The sequence below is a fragment of the Pseudorasbora parva genome, chromosome 3 (genome assembly GCF_024679245.1).
Source record: "Pseudorasbora parva isolate DD20220531a chromosome 3, ASM2467924v1, whole genome shotgun sequence".
In the NCBI taxonomy this organism is placed as follows: domain Eukaryota; kingdom Metazoa; phylum Chordata; class Actinopteri; order Cypriniformes; family Gobionidae; genus Pseudorasbora; species Pseudorasbora parva.
In genome coordinates this window covers 47128871-47147482 of record NC_090174.1, presented here as the reverse complement: position 1 = coordinate 47147482, position 18612 = coordinate 47128871, and the positions used below count along the sequence as shown (strand labels likewise).

Genomic DNA, 18612 nt, shown 5'->3' with positions numbered 1-18612 from the left:
TTAATAGATAACATCCCTTAGATTAATTATGATATTAATTATACAGAGGAGTCCATTCTTAGAGTAATTAAAAAGTGCCTACGTAAAAACAATTTACTCAGAGATCCATTGACTAACCTTGCACTAACTAATGTTACAACGGTGGGCACAATATAACTTTTTTTGTATAAAGATTTATGGTTAAAATGTATATTAATGTATAAGAGCAATATTTGTATATATTTTAGGTGTACACTAATTTCTCTCCACCATTATAATAATCTTTTAGCAAAAAAAAAAAAAAAAAAAAACCTTTGGTGGGAATTATTATTAATATTTGTAATTTATTTTAGAGGTAATCTATGTAGTCTTTCAAATAACATGTAGACAATAAACAGCATGAATAAACAATTTTCTTTTAAAAATGTAAAAATTGTAGCTTAAAGTAGTTTTAGATGAAGTATATCCTGTCACAATGCAGGACAGTTCTGTCACTGCTTGACATGTCAAGTCAACCCGACTTCTTAAAGCCCTATGTAGTTATTCTTTCATTTTAAAATCAAAGTGCCCTTTTTATCATGACATGCGGCTAACGGTTAGTGTGTGCAACACACAGACTCAGCCGTTTAACCGTGTCATCACGATGACAGACAGATTGACAGATAGCCATGGGGAAATGGTAACAGCTTTTAGGTTAAAAGCCCAAAAGCAACAGAAGAAAGATCTTCGAATTCCCAAGACACACACATGGATTCTCAACGGCAATTGATCCCTTTGCAACATCAGCTAGTGATGGAACAGGGTAAACGTGTGCAACTCTTCCAAAGGCACAAAGGGTCAATCGATAAAAAGGACCAAAATCATTGAAAGGTAGATCAGTCTAAACACATTTACAAGTTCATATGCTGATGAGGCAAAAAAGCATGACGACATCAATATGGATTGAAGATGATGGGGAAAACTCTCTCTCTCTCTCTCTCTCTCTCTCTCTCACACACACACACACACACACACACACACACACACACACACACACACACACACACACACACACACACACACACACACACACACACACACACACACACACACACGCACACACACACACACACACACACACACACACACACACAGGCACGTCTCTGTTTATATTATAGTAGGAACTTCCCATCTGTTATTTAAATGAAGCTGATTACTACACCCAAAACAAAACCCTAACCCCTACACAAAGCTTTTGGCAATTTTAGATTTTTATTGAAACATTTATGTTTAGTCCATTTATGATGTGGCTTTCATTGCTGTGACTTCCCAAAGGTCCCCGCAAAATAGGTCGTTTCAGGTTTCACTTTATTTCCAGGGACATTTGGGCTCAACAAATTTACTGAAATAAATTTCTGCTTACACAAGGAGACTCGCAAAAGCACATACATAAATATGTAACAATGAATAAAACAAATACATTTTTTTTTAATCAAATTGATTGCATTATATGCAGATTGCATTTATCACAATTAGTTTGGTATATTATAATGGAAATATATTATTGTAGTAAATCACTGAATGGACATTGCAAAAGGTGATATTAGATGTCAACACATTATTATTTTGTTCCCTCCCCCATATCAATCTATTTAGCAAACTACAGTTCAATATGTCAATCTGACCAATCGGTGATATATATTTTTTAGGCACATTTTCTAATTGTACTAAATGAATACAATTGATTGACACTCCAAATTAAAATGCTTTCCCACCATAGTGACTTAATGACCAAAGCAGTTAGCTACAGGATGCAATGTCCAAATGTCAAGAAAAACGCAGATACTATTTCAGGGTCAAATACAAGTCAAGCACTAAAGGCGAGTTTAGTCAATAAGCACCCAGCAGATGCACACAAGCAAGTTTTGGTTATTTGTACACAGTGTCTTACAGTGATGGCATACAAAGCCCTGAAAGGAGTGTTTAAATGAGCATGCAATGGTAAAATGAGGCTTGAGACGGAGAGAAAAATTACAGTTTACCTCAGACATTAAAAAAAGAGAAAGTTAATTTCACACTTAGACACGCAGAACTAATCCTGTCTTTATTTACTGTAGAATAAATAAATAACAATTAACACTTAGGAAAACAAAGAGAAAGATTGGGAGATGAGGGAAAAGGACGAAAAGAGAGAAAGAAAAGAGCAGGTGTGAACACGGGAGATCACAGTTTTACAAATCAGATTTCTACAGTCTCAAAATAAATATTCTATTCCACTGACTTCTTTGTTTGTTTTTTTACTCACAGAGTGGGTATTGTTTTTAAACTAAACACTTTTGAAAAGCTGTGAACTATGGCATGTATACAGAAAACAATCTCAGATTGAAATAAAACTAATTGTTTTTTATATTGAACACCTGAGTCACTAGATGGCCAATGCAAGATAAGAAATAAAAAACACCTTTAAAGCCAGCCAGTGATCCCCATCCATCTAACTTGACTGATATATATTACTATTTGTAACGTTTTTGAAAGAAGTTTCTTCATCAAGCCTGCATTTATTTGATCAAAAATACGGAATATTTTTTTTTTTATATTGTGATATATTACAATTTAAAATATGTGGTTTTTAAATTATCATTTATTTCTGTGATGCAAAGCTGAATTTTCAGGATCGTTACTATATATAAATGTATATATATATTTGAATAATTATTTGAATATATATTTTATATTATATCTTACAATTATTTAATTATTCAACATTATTTTAAACATATTTAGGTAATGAATACTTAATAGATATTTAATAAATATGAAACAATTATTCACATATTTATATATTATATATATTAGGTTGGGGTATTGACACAAATTTCACAATTCGATTTTGATTCACAAGCTTGCAATTCGATTCAATTTCGATTTGATTGAATTCAATATTGATTATTTTGGACATATATTAGGTACAATACATTTTCTCAAGGAAAACGAATCTCTTAAATAATGCTGTAAACCATGGTGGATAGTCTACTATAATATTTAAGATAAAAATTTACAGATATTTATACAAACTATTTTTTATAATAATAAAGTTATATGAAATATAAAAATAGTGGCTGCCATAAAAACATAAAAAGCCAGATTTTAAAAACACATAAAAAATTATAATGAATATGTTATATGGCGCAGATATATGACTATATGACTAACGAGTTTATGGACACTGAATATGGTTTATCTGAGCTAAATGTGACGTTACGTGACATTATTTACAAGCTGCTTTATTGAAGTCTTTCCGCAGTTGAAACACTGATTGACATTCAGTAAGCTTTTCATAATGCTCGATGCTAATTCATGTTAATTTCACGCTGTAACTGGTGTTAAGGTGGAAGAGAAGATCAGTTCATGTGCCGCTTCTCTTGAGCTGAGCTGCCCCAGAGCGATCTCACACCACACCGCCAAAGCGGTATTTACGTTTTTTAATTTCGTAATAAAAAAGACGTAATTTTAAAACGGAGGCTTTTGTTTAATATCAGTGGAAACAAACCTCAAGGATTATTGCAATTTATTGGATGGGAGGCACGCTACAATGTTTAGTTCATTCAGCAACTGAAAACAGGATGACTCCACTATTCTTGGGGATTAAGAACTGATTAAAATCGAGAAATCTATATTTTTTACTGAGCCATATATATATATATATATATATATATATATATATATATATATATATATATATATATATATATATATATATATATATACATTTTTTATTTGCGCAAATACTTTTGGGAAGTTAAATTCAAAAATCAACTTCATAAAAATACCATGGGTGAGAAATGTATATAATTTACTGTATATTATATATACAGTACATATACAGTGTATGGAGACTGAATCAGTGAGTGTTCGGAATAATATGCTGATGGGAGAGATTCTCCTGTGTGCATTAATGTTGGTCTATTGATCCAGATTTAATTGAGAAAGTTCATTTGGGAGAGAGCAACATGTCAGCAGGTATAGACATCACCATGACGATGACACGTTCTCGATATAACGCCAATGTCATCAGGCGTTCGGCTCGGTCCGGCCAGAATCTCTCAGGCTGCGCTTTAACCTCAGGACTTTCCTGCAGCAGTTGGCAAGAGTTCTCAAACCACTCTAGAAAATTGGCAAATCTGCTTTTCTTAAACTCCAAAATCTCAAAGAAAACATTTGAATGGGTGGCACTGACTCTGTGCCCTGTTACAAGCTAAAAGTGTACGGCCATTTCAACTCTGTTAGGCAGCGAGGTCACAATTCTACACTTTTACAGTTGGCTTCTTTCAGACACTTAATTTTCCTTTAAACAGAATAAAGGGATATTTAAAAAACAGGTCTGAAGCTGCTGGAAATATATATATAAGGCTAAATTACCCAGCATTCCTCTAACAACAGCCAGCATAAATGAACCATTGCTGTTTGCTCCATGTGGTGGGTTTAGACAAGGCGCTGCAGTGCTTAGCATTGTTCAGAATATTTGAAATCTGTTATTAGGTATTGTTTGGAGACCACTGGATTTGTATAATGGTGGCTTTATTTAATCGCACCCTACAAAAACCCTACACGCTTAACCAATATTGCAAATATTCATAAAACGATAAACATCTCACCATGTACATAACAGCGATCAGCATCAGTGTGACTGAGCTTCGGTTGTTTGTTCAACTTCTCAGTCGAAATAAGTTTGACCGCTATCGCTTAAAATCCCCTTGCTGGGAATCTAGAAAAGCCGACATACATGCACTCATATGTATTCACGTGCACGCAGCTTTCATTTTCATCAATATCTTTGGGGTTTGTGTGCGTGTAAGACAATCACCCCACGAAGACATCTTCATTTCCTCCCTCAAAGCAGACACGTCTATCCTTCATCATTTATTTACTCTCCCATTTCTCTCTTTCAGACGAGTAGGTCAACCCTCAATCTTCATCGTCATCATCATCATCATATCCCTCCAGCTTCACAGACAAACACTCATGCATATTCTCTTTCTCTTGAAGACCAGAAGATTCAGTCATTTCGATCTCTATTTTACTAGATTTTACATGTAAAAGTGTAAGTTTTAATTTTGAACATATAGAAAGAGAGTCTGTGTGTGGGCCAGTTTTTGTGTCAATGAAGAACCGAAGAAGATGTCTATAAAACACAAAAAAATTCTTTATACAAATTTATTTAAGAATGCCAGAAAGGTGCTGTTTAGGCGTTGGGTAAATAGACAGAAAACATCATTACCTCAGCATAAAACAATATAATTCAATGGAAAGACCCCAGGCATTATTAAAAAAACAGATGTGTGTGTGTGTGTTCATATTTCACCTGGTCTCTAGTGGTATGTTGCTGTTCAGTGCCCAGGTATTGTGCGTCTGCCCGTTGTCATCCTGTCCAGCTTTATTCCCAGATTCCAGCGGTTGGCATCGGGCGGGCAGCGTGCTCCTCTGCACCACCTCTGGAAGAGGGGCCGGTGCTGGACGGGCACAGGTGCACGCGTGGGGCGGCGGAGGAGGAGGGGGTAGGGGTCGGAAGGTGAACTGAGCCACGGGGCTGGAAGGGAGATCTTGAAAGTGAAAGATAAGAAACAGAGATTGAGAGAGAGAGAGAGAGAGAGAGAGAGAGAGAGAGAGAGAGAGAGAGAGAGAGAGAGAGAGAGAGAGAGAGAGAGAGAGAGAGAGAGAGAGAGAGAGAGAGAGAGAGAGAGGGAGGGGGGGGCAAGAAAAAAGAAATGGTAATTATAATATTTAATGATAGTCTTCAAAGTGTCCATTTCCTCAGAGAAATGGATCCTTTAAAAAAAATCCTTTTCCCCCTATTTCTTGTACAGCCTCTATTTTCTTGTCAAACTCAAAGAACCTTTGGTAACAGTTCACTTGCAGCATGTATATATTATGAATTAAAAGACTATTCTTTATACATTTTAATGTCCTACAGCTTGTAATCATTTACATGGCCTTGTGCTTAATATTTAAAAGCATAATGCATTAAAAACACATCATCAGCATCCAATTTCTGCCTTATATACGCGTTATCGTGTGTATTATACTTTTTAATGATGCATAATAGCTAAATCGATATTCAATTCAATGTTCGATTCATTCCATAAAATTGTCACGTCCAGGAAGTTACATAATTTGGACCCTTTCTAAAACATAACAGGAATCCATAAATAATCATTTCATTTTGTACATTTTCACACAAATATTAACGCATTGAGCACATTTGCTGAGCTCAACCGTTGAATCCTATAACTAAATATGATTAAAATTACTCAAGCAAATACTTTTCTTTTATTCACAGGAAATATAGGCTCATCAATAACTAAAAAAAAACAACATTTACTTTCCATCTAGCATTCAGTATGATTCTCTACAGAATCATAACTTAATTGAGTCTAAATCTGCTTTTATATATAATTTTATATAATATAATATGTTTTATTATATTTATTTTATGTTCATTTCTAGAAAGAAAGAAAGATTAAATCACTCAAGCTTTGGAAACAATTGTAAAGCAAACAAACAAACAAACAAAAAAAGCACATAACATTTGTCGTACAACATGTTGTGAAGTTTTAGCTCCGGGTAATTTGTAGCAACACAAACATTTGCTATTGAATGCAATCTATCTATTAGTTAAAAGTGCCAATATTACATTATACATATTACAAGAACTAAATTATAGCACTATAGATGTGGTTACAAATAAGACATATAAAATATATAATTAATTTAATGACATACCTTTAAAAAAAAAAATATTTAGAATGTTTTATACACATAGGCTTCAAGCCAAGTGTTCTTTTCTCACTCTTGCTCAGTGGTCTCTTTATCTTTGCAAAACAACACATTCTACTTTAAGATACTTAAACTTAAATCTTCTTGAATTACAGCTAGCTGAACAGTCTGTAAAAGCATCACAATAAGCACCCACAAGTGTCTGAGACCGTGCGAGATCACAGAAACTCGATCTGAAGTTGCAGCATCTGAACCCATGCTGTGTTTTCCCATCATTTTCTCTTTTCTCTCATTTAAAATGAAGCTCAGGGTCTTATATCAACTGCTAAAATCGCCCTGCTGGAAAAAAGGATGATACACAAACGCACACACAAAAGCCTGATCCTTCCCTACTAATTCTATTAGGCTCTGGTAGGGGTTATCTATCTGTTTTAGTGAGCTAGAGATTCTCTTTATTATTTTTGTCCTTCTCTTTCTCTGTCCCTTCACTTCATGCCTTTCACCTAATCTCTTCTGAGAGCTAAAATTACTTCCTAATCTGAGGAGAACACTTTCTATTTGGAGATTTGACAAAGACGCACACACATGTGCACACAAAGCTCTAAATTTCAATCTCAATGAATGGACCCAGACACAAAGAGAGCAGACGAACAAATTCAATTAGGAAACCTCACTCTTAAAGCTCTGGGATTGCATTACATAAGAGCTCTTTTGCTCTCTCCATCACCTCAGAAACTAGATCAAATACACTCAAATTAACACTCTTTAAAATCTATTTTGCACTTTTTTTTAATGCAAAGCCACAATTGTAATACAAGCTGAGTGATGTATTGCTGGGCAAAAGCCACAAGAAGCATAGTGGTTGAAATTTAGGACATACAAACACATGCTTGGTTTACTATCCGTGTGGGAACTCTACATAGACGTAATGGTTTTTATACTGTATGAACTGTATATTCTTATCCCCCTATACTTACAAAGATTGATTTGTTTTCTCTTTGGGACCTCAATTAAGGTCCCACGGTGAAGTCCCAACCATGATAGAAAAACATGAACAGACACAGACACAGAAACACACACACAGACGCACATGCGCGCACACAAACACACACACACACACACACACACACACACACACACACACACACACACACACACACACACACACACACACACACACACACACACACACACACACACACACACACACACACACACACACACACACAGTGGATTTAAGTTCACCCTGCAAACACCTCTCTCCTCCTGAAATCACTTCTCCATTACCTAATGCACTTAGAAATACATTGTATTTCACTTGGCTGTGGAGTTGAGAGTGAACAGCATTGATTTAGATTGGATTTGCTGATTAAATTAGACCGTCTCTGATCTATGAGAATGTATGATGTTTTAGACAGTGTAAATGCACAATGGTTTGAATGGGAATAGACCTCTGAAAATAATGTAATCAAAGCACCATCCTTCATCGATCCAGCGGCGAATAAAACACAGAGGCATTTACCTCTGATACACCAGCATCCATTCATCTATCTACCTATATATCCATCTATAAATGGTCGATATTATTATTGTACACTATTTTACATAAACTGATTACAAAAAAGTTTTTTATAGTTTTATCTCTGACAAGTAAATTTAGAAATCATAATATTATTAGGCATGAAAGTTGAATGGCTATTAATTTAGAAAAAAAGTGTGCAGTTTAAACTAAATTAGACAAAACAAGTCAGCTAAATAATATGAAATGATATGAAATAGAGCTTAAAAGTAGAGCTTTGTGAGATATGGAATGAAAGAATTAGCTAAGTAAACAAGACTGCATAAAACAAGAAAAAACAGAAACAGATTATAATATGGCTTAAAAAATAGGTTATTTGGTATGAAACTGGTTTTGATAAGGCCTACAGTATTTTATAGGAATATTAATACACACTGTGAAAATTTATAGTCCTGAGATTAAAAGGCATTATTTAGGACAAAATTTGAAAATCAACTCCTATGGCTAATTATTTATTCATTATGCATTTCACAGTATCGTTAGAAAAGATTAAGTAAACTCCCTCCGTCCCTCCCTCCCAAATAATTCACTTAAACTGTTCGTTTTTATGCATGAATGCATACAGCTGGCTCTGCTATCCTTGCATCCAGTTGCCGTATGTTAGTCAATCCGACATGCACCCCTGAATGGAAAGAGATCTTAAAGCATGTCCAATTTCTTTGAAAAATGGTTTTAAAGGGCTATTAATATTTGTTGTGATTTATAACATTAAGTGACACCAATATATTTTACTATTATATATAAAATAAAAAAATAAAAAAAATAAAAAAAAAAATATATAATGAAATTTACATGAATGAGAAATACTGAGACAAAACCTTGAAGAGGTACAACTCTGATGTAAATGATGTGTGTGTGTGTGTGTGTGTGTGTGTGTGTGTGTGTGTGTGTGTGTGTGTGTGTGTGTGTGTGTGTGTGTGTGTGTTTGTGTGAGTAAGTGTGTGTGTGTGGTTTATGAGGACACAAATTTGTATAACTACATGGGTATTACACTATTAATTTGGTTTATGAGGACATTTCACATGTCCTCATATTTCAAATAGCTTTAAAACATACCAAATTATGTTTTTTTGAGAAAGTAAAAATGCAGAATGTTTCCTGTGATGGGTAGGATTAGGGGCAGGGGCAGCGTAAGGGGATAGAAAATACGGTTTGTACGGTATAAAAACCATTACGCCTATGAGGAGTCCCTGTAAACCACATAGACCAACATGTGTGTGTTCTAGCGGTTTCTTCAAACCAGTCTTTTGAGAAGCAGTGCCATATACAAGGCAACAGTAAAACTGGTGCAAACACACATGCACATAAACAGAGAAAACACAGCATTCACATCCAACAAACATACATAAGCGCTAACACATGAGCTCAGACACACACGCTCATGAACGCACACAGCAAAGGACCATTAACCTGGCTGGTCTCCATAGCAACAGAGCTTGGCCCTCATAATCCAGTGCAGAAACCTTTGACTGAAAGAGGCAAGCATGGAAACACACACACACACACACACACACACACACACACACACACACACACACACACACACACACACACACACACACACACACACACACACACACACACACACACACACACACACACACGCACACACACACACAAAACCAAAAATGTGTGTTTGACACTGATTGCTGAAGACGGCAGAGTGCATAGCTATATAATTCATACTCGCTCTGTACCTTTCTCTTGAACTATCTAATCCTTTCCTTCTTGCTCTTATGCACTGCTCTTTCTGTACAGATACAAAAACCAAGAGAGGATCAACTTATCAAAAAATAATGCGAGGTAATGTGTGCACGCACGAGAGACGGTGGAAACCTTAGAGCTATAAAACCGTTATTAAATATCCCTCTTACTACAAAATTACTTTAAGAAAATCAATCTGTTTCACTTATGGAAATTTACGGTTCCATCTCATCCACAGCCGTCTCCTCGGATACATGACACCACCCACCACCTTCACATCCTCAAATCTTCATCTGTCAGAGAAGACACCTTATTATGACACATGGTCAATAGATCCAAGGCAAATTCTGACAAACATCCCTCGTTTCACTTTACACGCCACAAGACGGATTGTGTGCTTGAAATTATACCCCCATTTAAAACTCGAATCGATGGCTTATTCCCAAGACTCAGCCGTATATTTTTAAGTAATATGTTACAAGACTTTCACATACAAATTCAGAATATCTTAACTCAGGCACAATCAGAGCTTTAGTTTTGTTTGTGTACTATAAAAATACAATGCAAATATCTCATCCTTGAAATGCAGTATGCATACAATGACTTTTGGTGGGGCTCATCTTTTAAAATATATTAAAATATCACTTTCCTGTATTGAGGTTTGCCACAAATCAAATTGCAATTTGGGGAACTAGCACTGTAAGCCAAATGGCAACTATGTTAGTGATATATCAAAATCTACAGTGACGCAATAGTACATTAAGTGCTGCAAATATTTATCCAAGGCTAATCATAATGGAAACGCTGAAACAGCTTATCATTACTATTCCTAGCGATTTGGTTGTCGGGTAAAAATTCTGACTATAGTACTAAATTATAATAGTCTATAAAAGCAATATCATGTTTACAGTCATGCTTAAATTTGTGAAAATAGCTCTCTCGCTTTTGTGATATTGCTTTATTATATCACATTATAATATAAAAATCCAGATCTCATTTAATATTGTAGTGACATATTTGACACAATCCCTTAATTCTGAACCAGCACAATAAATAAATCAAAATATGAATAGTTTAAGAAAGTTTTAAATGCAATCATATTAAGTAATTAACAATCAAAAGTTAATAAATAAATCAGAGAATGCACTGGCAGTTTAGTAATATCCCAGAAGTTGTGGTCTTGAAACAAAATCCTGAGTCCTCTAAATCTGAGATAAGAAGGAGATACAAAATGTGGTCGAGACAGAGACAAGACCACACTCCAGCACTACAACACTAGCATGTTTTTTTCCTGCACTGAATTTTTTTTTTTTTTGTGGCTGCCAAAACTACTTTTTGTTCTGACAAAGCCTTATTTGAAAAGTTATTGTAATTTATGAGTTATGTAAATGACTACTGCGATTGTGATAGGGCATACGTTAACTGAGGGAGAGAACGACATCTTAGCTTTCTCCCTCACACATATGAATCAAAATCAACTGTACTGACACAATGGTAAAAGGTCGGAAGGCTGCATCTATGATCCACAAGGCACATTTGGAGATTTACCACTGGGTGTGAAGTGGAAAAACTCAGAAAAACTCTTCTCCAACCACTTCCAATGAACAAATAACAACAACAAAAAAAAGCTAACAGTCAAAATGTTTTTTCTGTGCTCGCACAGAATGTCCTAAGGTCCTCACAATACCCTAAAAGCCGGGATTCACATTCATTTGTATATAGAAATTAGACAATTTGTTAATAAACTTTAATAAAAAAAATAATTATTAGTAAACAATGAAGAACAAAACAAACATTAATTTTGTATATAATGTATAAAACATAAATATAAAACTTCTCATTGTATATAATGCAAAAATCACAACTGTTTCTTTTAATTTTATTTTAAAGGGCCTCTGACATGGATTTTTGTCAAGTCAAGTCACCTTTATTTATATAGCGCTTTTCACAAAGCAGATTGTTTCAAAGCAGCTTCACAGTGTTACCAGGAAAATAATGCAACACAATTTAATTCAGCTGTTCTTGAGAAAATGGTGACATCATCCAGCTGATTTCAATTATCATATAGCGTCAATGCGGGCAGATCAGTAATATAGTTGATAGAGTTTGTATTTAGATAAATTTTGTGTAAAATAGCTCTAAATTAATGAAAACATCCTGCTAAATCTGAAAGTGAAGCGTATATAAAGTTATTGTATCTCAAAAGTAAGAGTCGACTCTGACTCAATTAAAAAAATAGTTTTTCAAGCTAACCACAAGCCGTTTCATTAGCATACAGCAACATTAGCATATTGCCCGCCCACTGATAGCTCACGCACGCCGCAGAGACCCGGGAAACCTTGAACCACCTCCAACACTGCAGTGCATACTGGATAGCATCATGTCGAAAACATGCTATACTCTGTGTTTATTGAGTTTCATATTGTGTAAGTATCTGAAATATACTTATTAACAAAGGATGTCAAGATTTGTTTTCTAAACATTAATGTTTACATCATCTGGGCTAACGCTGTTCTTTATACAGTTCCCACATGTGCACGTAATACATTAGGCACACGCGCACACACACACACACACACACACACACACACACACACACACACACACACACACACACACACAAACACACACATGTTGGTCTATGTGGTTTACAGGGACTCCTCATAGGCGTAATGGTTTTTATACTGTACAAACCGTATTTTCTATCCCCTTACACTACCCCTGCCCCTAAACCTACCCATCACAGGAAACATTCTGCATGTTTATTTTCTCAAAAAAACATCATTTAGTATGTTTTTAAGGCCATTTGAATTATGAGGACATTTGATATGTCCTCATAAACCACATTTATAGTGTAATACCAGTGTAATACCCATGTAGTTATACAAATTTGTGTCCTCATAAACCACATAAACAGGCTCACACACACACACAGACACACACACACACGCTAATGGTGATGTCAGGTCCCTGATAAACATCCTGCTTAAAGGGTTAGTTCATCCAAAAATGAAATTTATTTAATTAATGACTCACCCTAATGTCGTTCCACACCCGTAAGACCTCCGTTCATCCTCGGAACACAGTTTAAGATATTTTAGATTTAAACCGAGGCCTTTCTGTCCCTTTCAGTCCCACTTGCTGTCCACGTCCAGAAGGTAATGAAAACATCATCAAAGTAGTCCATATGTGACATCAGTTGGTTAGTTAGACTCTTTTGAAGTGTCGACAATACATTTGTAGTCCAAAAATAACAAAAAAATATGACTTTATTCAGCATTGTCTTCTCTTCCGTGTTCCTCAAATAAAGATACAAACAGTCATGAATCATGATTCAGATCGCGTGTCAAACTGGCAAACTGCTGAAATCACGTGACATTGGCGATACGAAACACGAATCAATCTGCTGATTCACAACCATTTGAATCTTTATTTGAGGTTTGAAAACAAACGAAGAAGAGAAGACAATGCTGAAGTCTTTTTTGTTATTTTTTGGACCAAAATGTATTGTCAACGCTTCAAAAGAGTCTAACTAACCAACTGATGTCACATATGGACTACTTTGAGGATGTTTTTATTACCTTCTGGACGTGGACGGCAAGTGGGCATACACTTACATTCAAAGGCTAAATCTAAAATATCTTAAACTGTGTTCCGAGGATGAACGGAGGTCTTACGGGTGTGGAACGACATTGGGGTGAGTCATTAATGACAGAAATTTCATTTTTGGGTGAACTTACCCTTTAAGTTTCAGGTTGAAAACGAATTCTTACGATGGTTCATCATCGATTCAGATGTGGATTCAGCTGGGATTGGTGTAAAATCTACCTCATCCTTATTGTCTTTACAAGGTGTACTGTCGCTGAGCTTTAGGAACAGAAAGCCTCCTGAATGGAGCTGAGGTTTAGTTATGGTAATGGCCGTTTGTTTCCGAAATATGCGCTGTAAACGGTAGACCAATCCCAGAACACTGGTCCATCTGACCAATCAGAGCTAAGTAGGCTTGCAGAAAGGAGAGATTTTTGAGAATCATATAGCGCTGTGGTGATGTGCAATGTATATTATGAGAAAATGAAAGTGTTTTTTGACCTTTGATACATGTCAACCTGTTGCTGGAGACCTCCAAAACTAAATAAGGAAACTATAAAATAGCACAATAGGGGCACTTTAAATGTATTGTCAGTATTGGGCTCGCACGTGGGTAGGGTGCAGTGTTAATTTCTTTGACAAATAATTTTCATCATAATTTTTGTCAACTACCTTTTTTCTCTGACGAAAACAAGATGATAATGAAATAAAAACAATTTTGGATGGTAAAAACTATGATGAAAATCTACTATCATTTTGTCAACACATAAACATGAGACGAAAGCCTTAAAGGAATAGTTCACACCAAAATAAAAATTGTCATCATTTATTCAACCTTGTTAAACTGCCAATTGTTGTCAAAAAGACAAGTGAAACTAGTAAAAAAAAAAAAAAAAATATATATATATATATATATATATATATATATATATATATATATTATAAAGGGGTGAACTATTTTATATATATATATATATATATATATATATATATATATATATATATATATATATATATATATATATATATATATATTATATATATATTTAAATCCCTTTTTGTGTTTAACAGAAAAAATGGAATGGAATGACATGAAGGTAAGTAAATGATTAAATGAAGGTAGTTCATTTTGGGGTAAATTATGCCTTTAATTAACTTGAACTGTTATTGTCTAGTTTTTGGAATAACAAAAAACAAGAGGATAAATTATTTTGTATTCTGAGCACAAAGTTTCATGAAGTGTAACATTCAATTCACTCTCTTCCTCTCAGTCAGGCTCAACAGGGACACATTTCAAGGGCGCACCACTGGCTTTAACTGAGCTTTCATCTTTGCTTACCCTTACCAGCTGGTCTTGTTCACACATCATAAAACACACACACACACACATTCAAACACATGCCACACCCTCCAAATATAGCACTTTGTGTGGGATTTTTTTTGTAATTGAGTGTAAATGTGCTCGCAATGACTTTGTTTAATTATTTTTTGTTAATAGACACAGCCGATCTGTGCGCATCACAACATTTTCACACTTGTGGCTCTGGCATATTAACAACTTGGAGAAAACTGCTAAACAAAGAAACATCTGCTGTGAATCCCAGCGCAGAGACTCCGTGATGGGTTTTGGTGCCACATCTGCTGCTGATGTGACTCATGTGCTGATGCCTCCGCGATAGTCTTTGACTCTACCTTCGCTGCCATGACTCATGCTGTGAAACCTTACGGGCGTTCTCCCACTGCCGCCACGGTACCTCAGAGATAAGGTCTGCCTCGATTTTATACGTGCTGATGTGTCACCTACCCACCTGCCTGTTGCATCATATTCTTTCAGCTGCTCTTCTTTGGTGCTTAAGTTTCATCTGTTTTCATGCTCCTCTGCAGTCTAACAACCGGCCCCTGGAGCAGGAGGCCCCCAGAGGGCCCTTTGCTGTCCAAACTCTCCCACAATAAAACTTTACAGCTGGACATCCCCACTGTTTTATTTACATCAGCCCTCTCTTTTATTTCCACGCCTTGTATCTGTCCATCTCGCCATTCTTTTCGCTATTTACTTTCTTTACTGTTGTTTGTCCTTGTCTTATCCAGAAAACCACGTGTGCCCCAATTATAGGCAGATCCTTCATTGAAAAACAATCCAGTGCAAGAGAGTAAATAAGCAAAAAAAAAAAAAAGGGGGGGGGGGGTGAGAGAATGAGAGAGGGACTGTGTGTGTGTGTGTGTGTGTGTGTATGTGTGTGTGTCTGTCTATAAAATTCTGGCTAGATTCATTGCTCTGTTTTATAGCCCTCTATTCATTGAGCTTATCAGATACGACACAGTCTATTTACAACAGACTTTATCACATGCGCGCACACATGCGCAAACGCTCGTACAGTAAATCTTCTGCCAGTTATTCGCTTCCCTGCCATATGTAGAACTCTAAATGTCTCCGGAAAAGAAATCTTGACGTACAGGAGCTTGTTATACTCGCTGCCTCTATGTCTTCCTTCTCTGTCCCTTCTTTTCTCATTAAATTCAGCATTCTCTAACAGCATTTCTCTCATCTTTGTATATGCGTGCGTGTGTGTATACACCAGTCCAGCCTTCAGTCCACAAGCTAATCCATTAATTAGTTGCATGACTAACTCACCAACCTCGGGAGGCATCAATCAAACACAAACACACAAGCGCACGTGGACAGACACAAACACCCAGAGGGATGAAAAATGAGAGGTGAAAAATGTATGTGGGAACACGCAGATCAATTCGCAAGCTATTTACACATCTGCTTGAGAGAAAGAGAGAGAGAGAGAGAGAGAGAGAGAGAGAGAGAGAGAGAGAGAGAGAGAGAGAGAGAGAGAGTGTTTGTGTGTGTGTGTGTGTGTGTGTTTGCGGATTGTCCTGCAGTCATATTAAGTATTCCAAACAAACCATTTCAACCTCCTCCACTTACACCCCCCCACCCCTGTGTTTCCCATAATGCTTCAGGGCAGGTGATACCCCACCCCACCCCTTGCTGAAGGACAGAATGTTGAGTGAATGAGAGAGGATGGATAAAGGGGAAGAATGGATGGGGTGATTCATTTCTCTTCTCATTTTCATCACACCCTTTGAAAGAGACAGATGTAAACGTACATAGCAAGGATGCCCATACTTGTTGTGCGCGACTGCCCACCAAATCATAACATATGCACGGTTACCCTGGTGACCTACATCTCGTTACCGAGGTAACGTATTTTGTTAGGTTACTGTAGCTTATCCTAGATGTTGGGGCAGCTGTGGCCTAATGGTTAGAGAGTCAGAAGTCAGACTGGTGGCACAAAGGTTGCGGGTTTGAGTCTCAATACCGGCAGGAAATGACTGAGGTGCCCTTGAGCAAGGCACCTAACCCCTAATCGCTGGGTGCCACAGCAAAATGGCTGCCCACTGCTCTAGGTGTGTGTATCCATGGTTTGCAGTGTGTGTATGACTTCACTCACTACTCCTAAAGTGTGCACTAACTTGGATTGGTTAAATGCAGAGGACAAATTCTGAGTACAGTTTACCACACTTTTGTTTATCTCATGGCGCTTATAAAACAGCTCCTTGGTGGCGACTCGCAAACGTGACCTCAAAGAAATATCAATGAGACTGATTTCCCTAAAAGTAGCGAGCACTAGCGCCGGGAAATGAAGCCAATGGCCGCTACCAACTCTGAGCTGTCAGTTGTGTGACATACATATGCATCAGGTCTACTGCAGTGTCAAAACACCTTATCACAATGACATCCAACAGGGTGACCCGGAGGAGTACTGGAGAGAAATATGTGCATATGCGTGTGTGGAGTAACGGCGGCTAAAGTGACACACTTTGATGACAGGACATTTAATGAGGTGATAGGAAAATGACATGCATTATAAAGACCCTGCTCTAACAGAGATAGGACGGGCGCTGACATACACCTGTACGCAAATGTGCATGGGGGAGTTTTTCTGAATCTCGGGAGAGAACAAGACAATCAAGATTTGCCAAATAACCTTTTTACTTAAATTGATAGAAGATACGAGTGAAAGAGCAGGTCTGGTTATTGTCTGTGATTTTCTTGTGACAATAATGACCTTTAATGGTTTAAAAGGAATGCATCATGTAAAATGGCAAAAAAAAGCACTTAAAACACAAAATCACTTTGTAATTACTCAGGAAAGCACGTCTGCATCATCTGACTAAAACTGTTTTGATGTAAACTGGTGGCTACAAAGATTCTTTCTTTTTGGCGGGTTATAAAAGCAAAAAACAGGGGCGGTGTTCACGTATGGCAGAGTATGGCAGTTGCTGTACTCTGGCATTCAGACAAGCAGGAGAAATAAGCAGCTCGTGATGCTGCTAGTTCTGTTGCACCTTTGAAAGGCAAATTTAAACAGCCTCCCTGTACTAACCAGATGCGATGCAACAAGCGGCAAACCAGACTCGACTCGAGATCAATCAATCAATCAAAAGTCACAGCCAATCAGAAGACAGTGTGGGTGGGCTCTCTCTGCAAGCGCACTGACTGCTCTCGACTAAATGGATATGTATGATATCGAATTCCCAAACCTTTTAGCCATTTTAGCACGATTAAATATACATACTGAGTGACTGAAACATTTTTAAAATCATAGAATACACTTGTTTGTTCACCTTGAGTTGACAGTTCGAAAATAGCTTATGATATAATATATCACAATATATCAGACAGAGGGGAGTTCTAAAGGAGGACTCCTTTTAATTTCCTTTAATTTATTCTCAAGATCAGAGCTGAATTATCTATTGTTGTTTTTTAGTAAGACTATATCTATAAAGGTCATAAAAAAATTATATCAAACTCACTTTAAATTCCCTTTACATTAAATAATGCACATAATCAAGCCTAGAAATCTAGACGCACCCTCTCGTCACCAAATCTAATCTGCCGCGCGTGTTGTCTAGCAACTCTCAACAGACTTCTGAGCAGGAAAAACCAAACTCTGGTGTCAAACATCGTGTACAGAGTCGGTGGGCGGGCTTAACGT

The 18612-nt window shown here is 36.6% G+C and overlaps 1 protein-coding gene across 1 annotated transcript in view; it reads right to left on the bottom strand.

The window, feature by feature from the left end:
• The window catches only part of tenm1 (teneurin transmembrane protein 1), a 209271-nt gene that overhangs the window by 100607 nt on the left and 90052 nt on the right, over positions 1-18612 (bottom strand). The window contains 1 exon segment of the mRNA XM_067439223.1: positions 5321-5558. Coding sequence (XP_067295324.1) covers positions 5321-5558 — 238 coding nt within the window.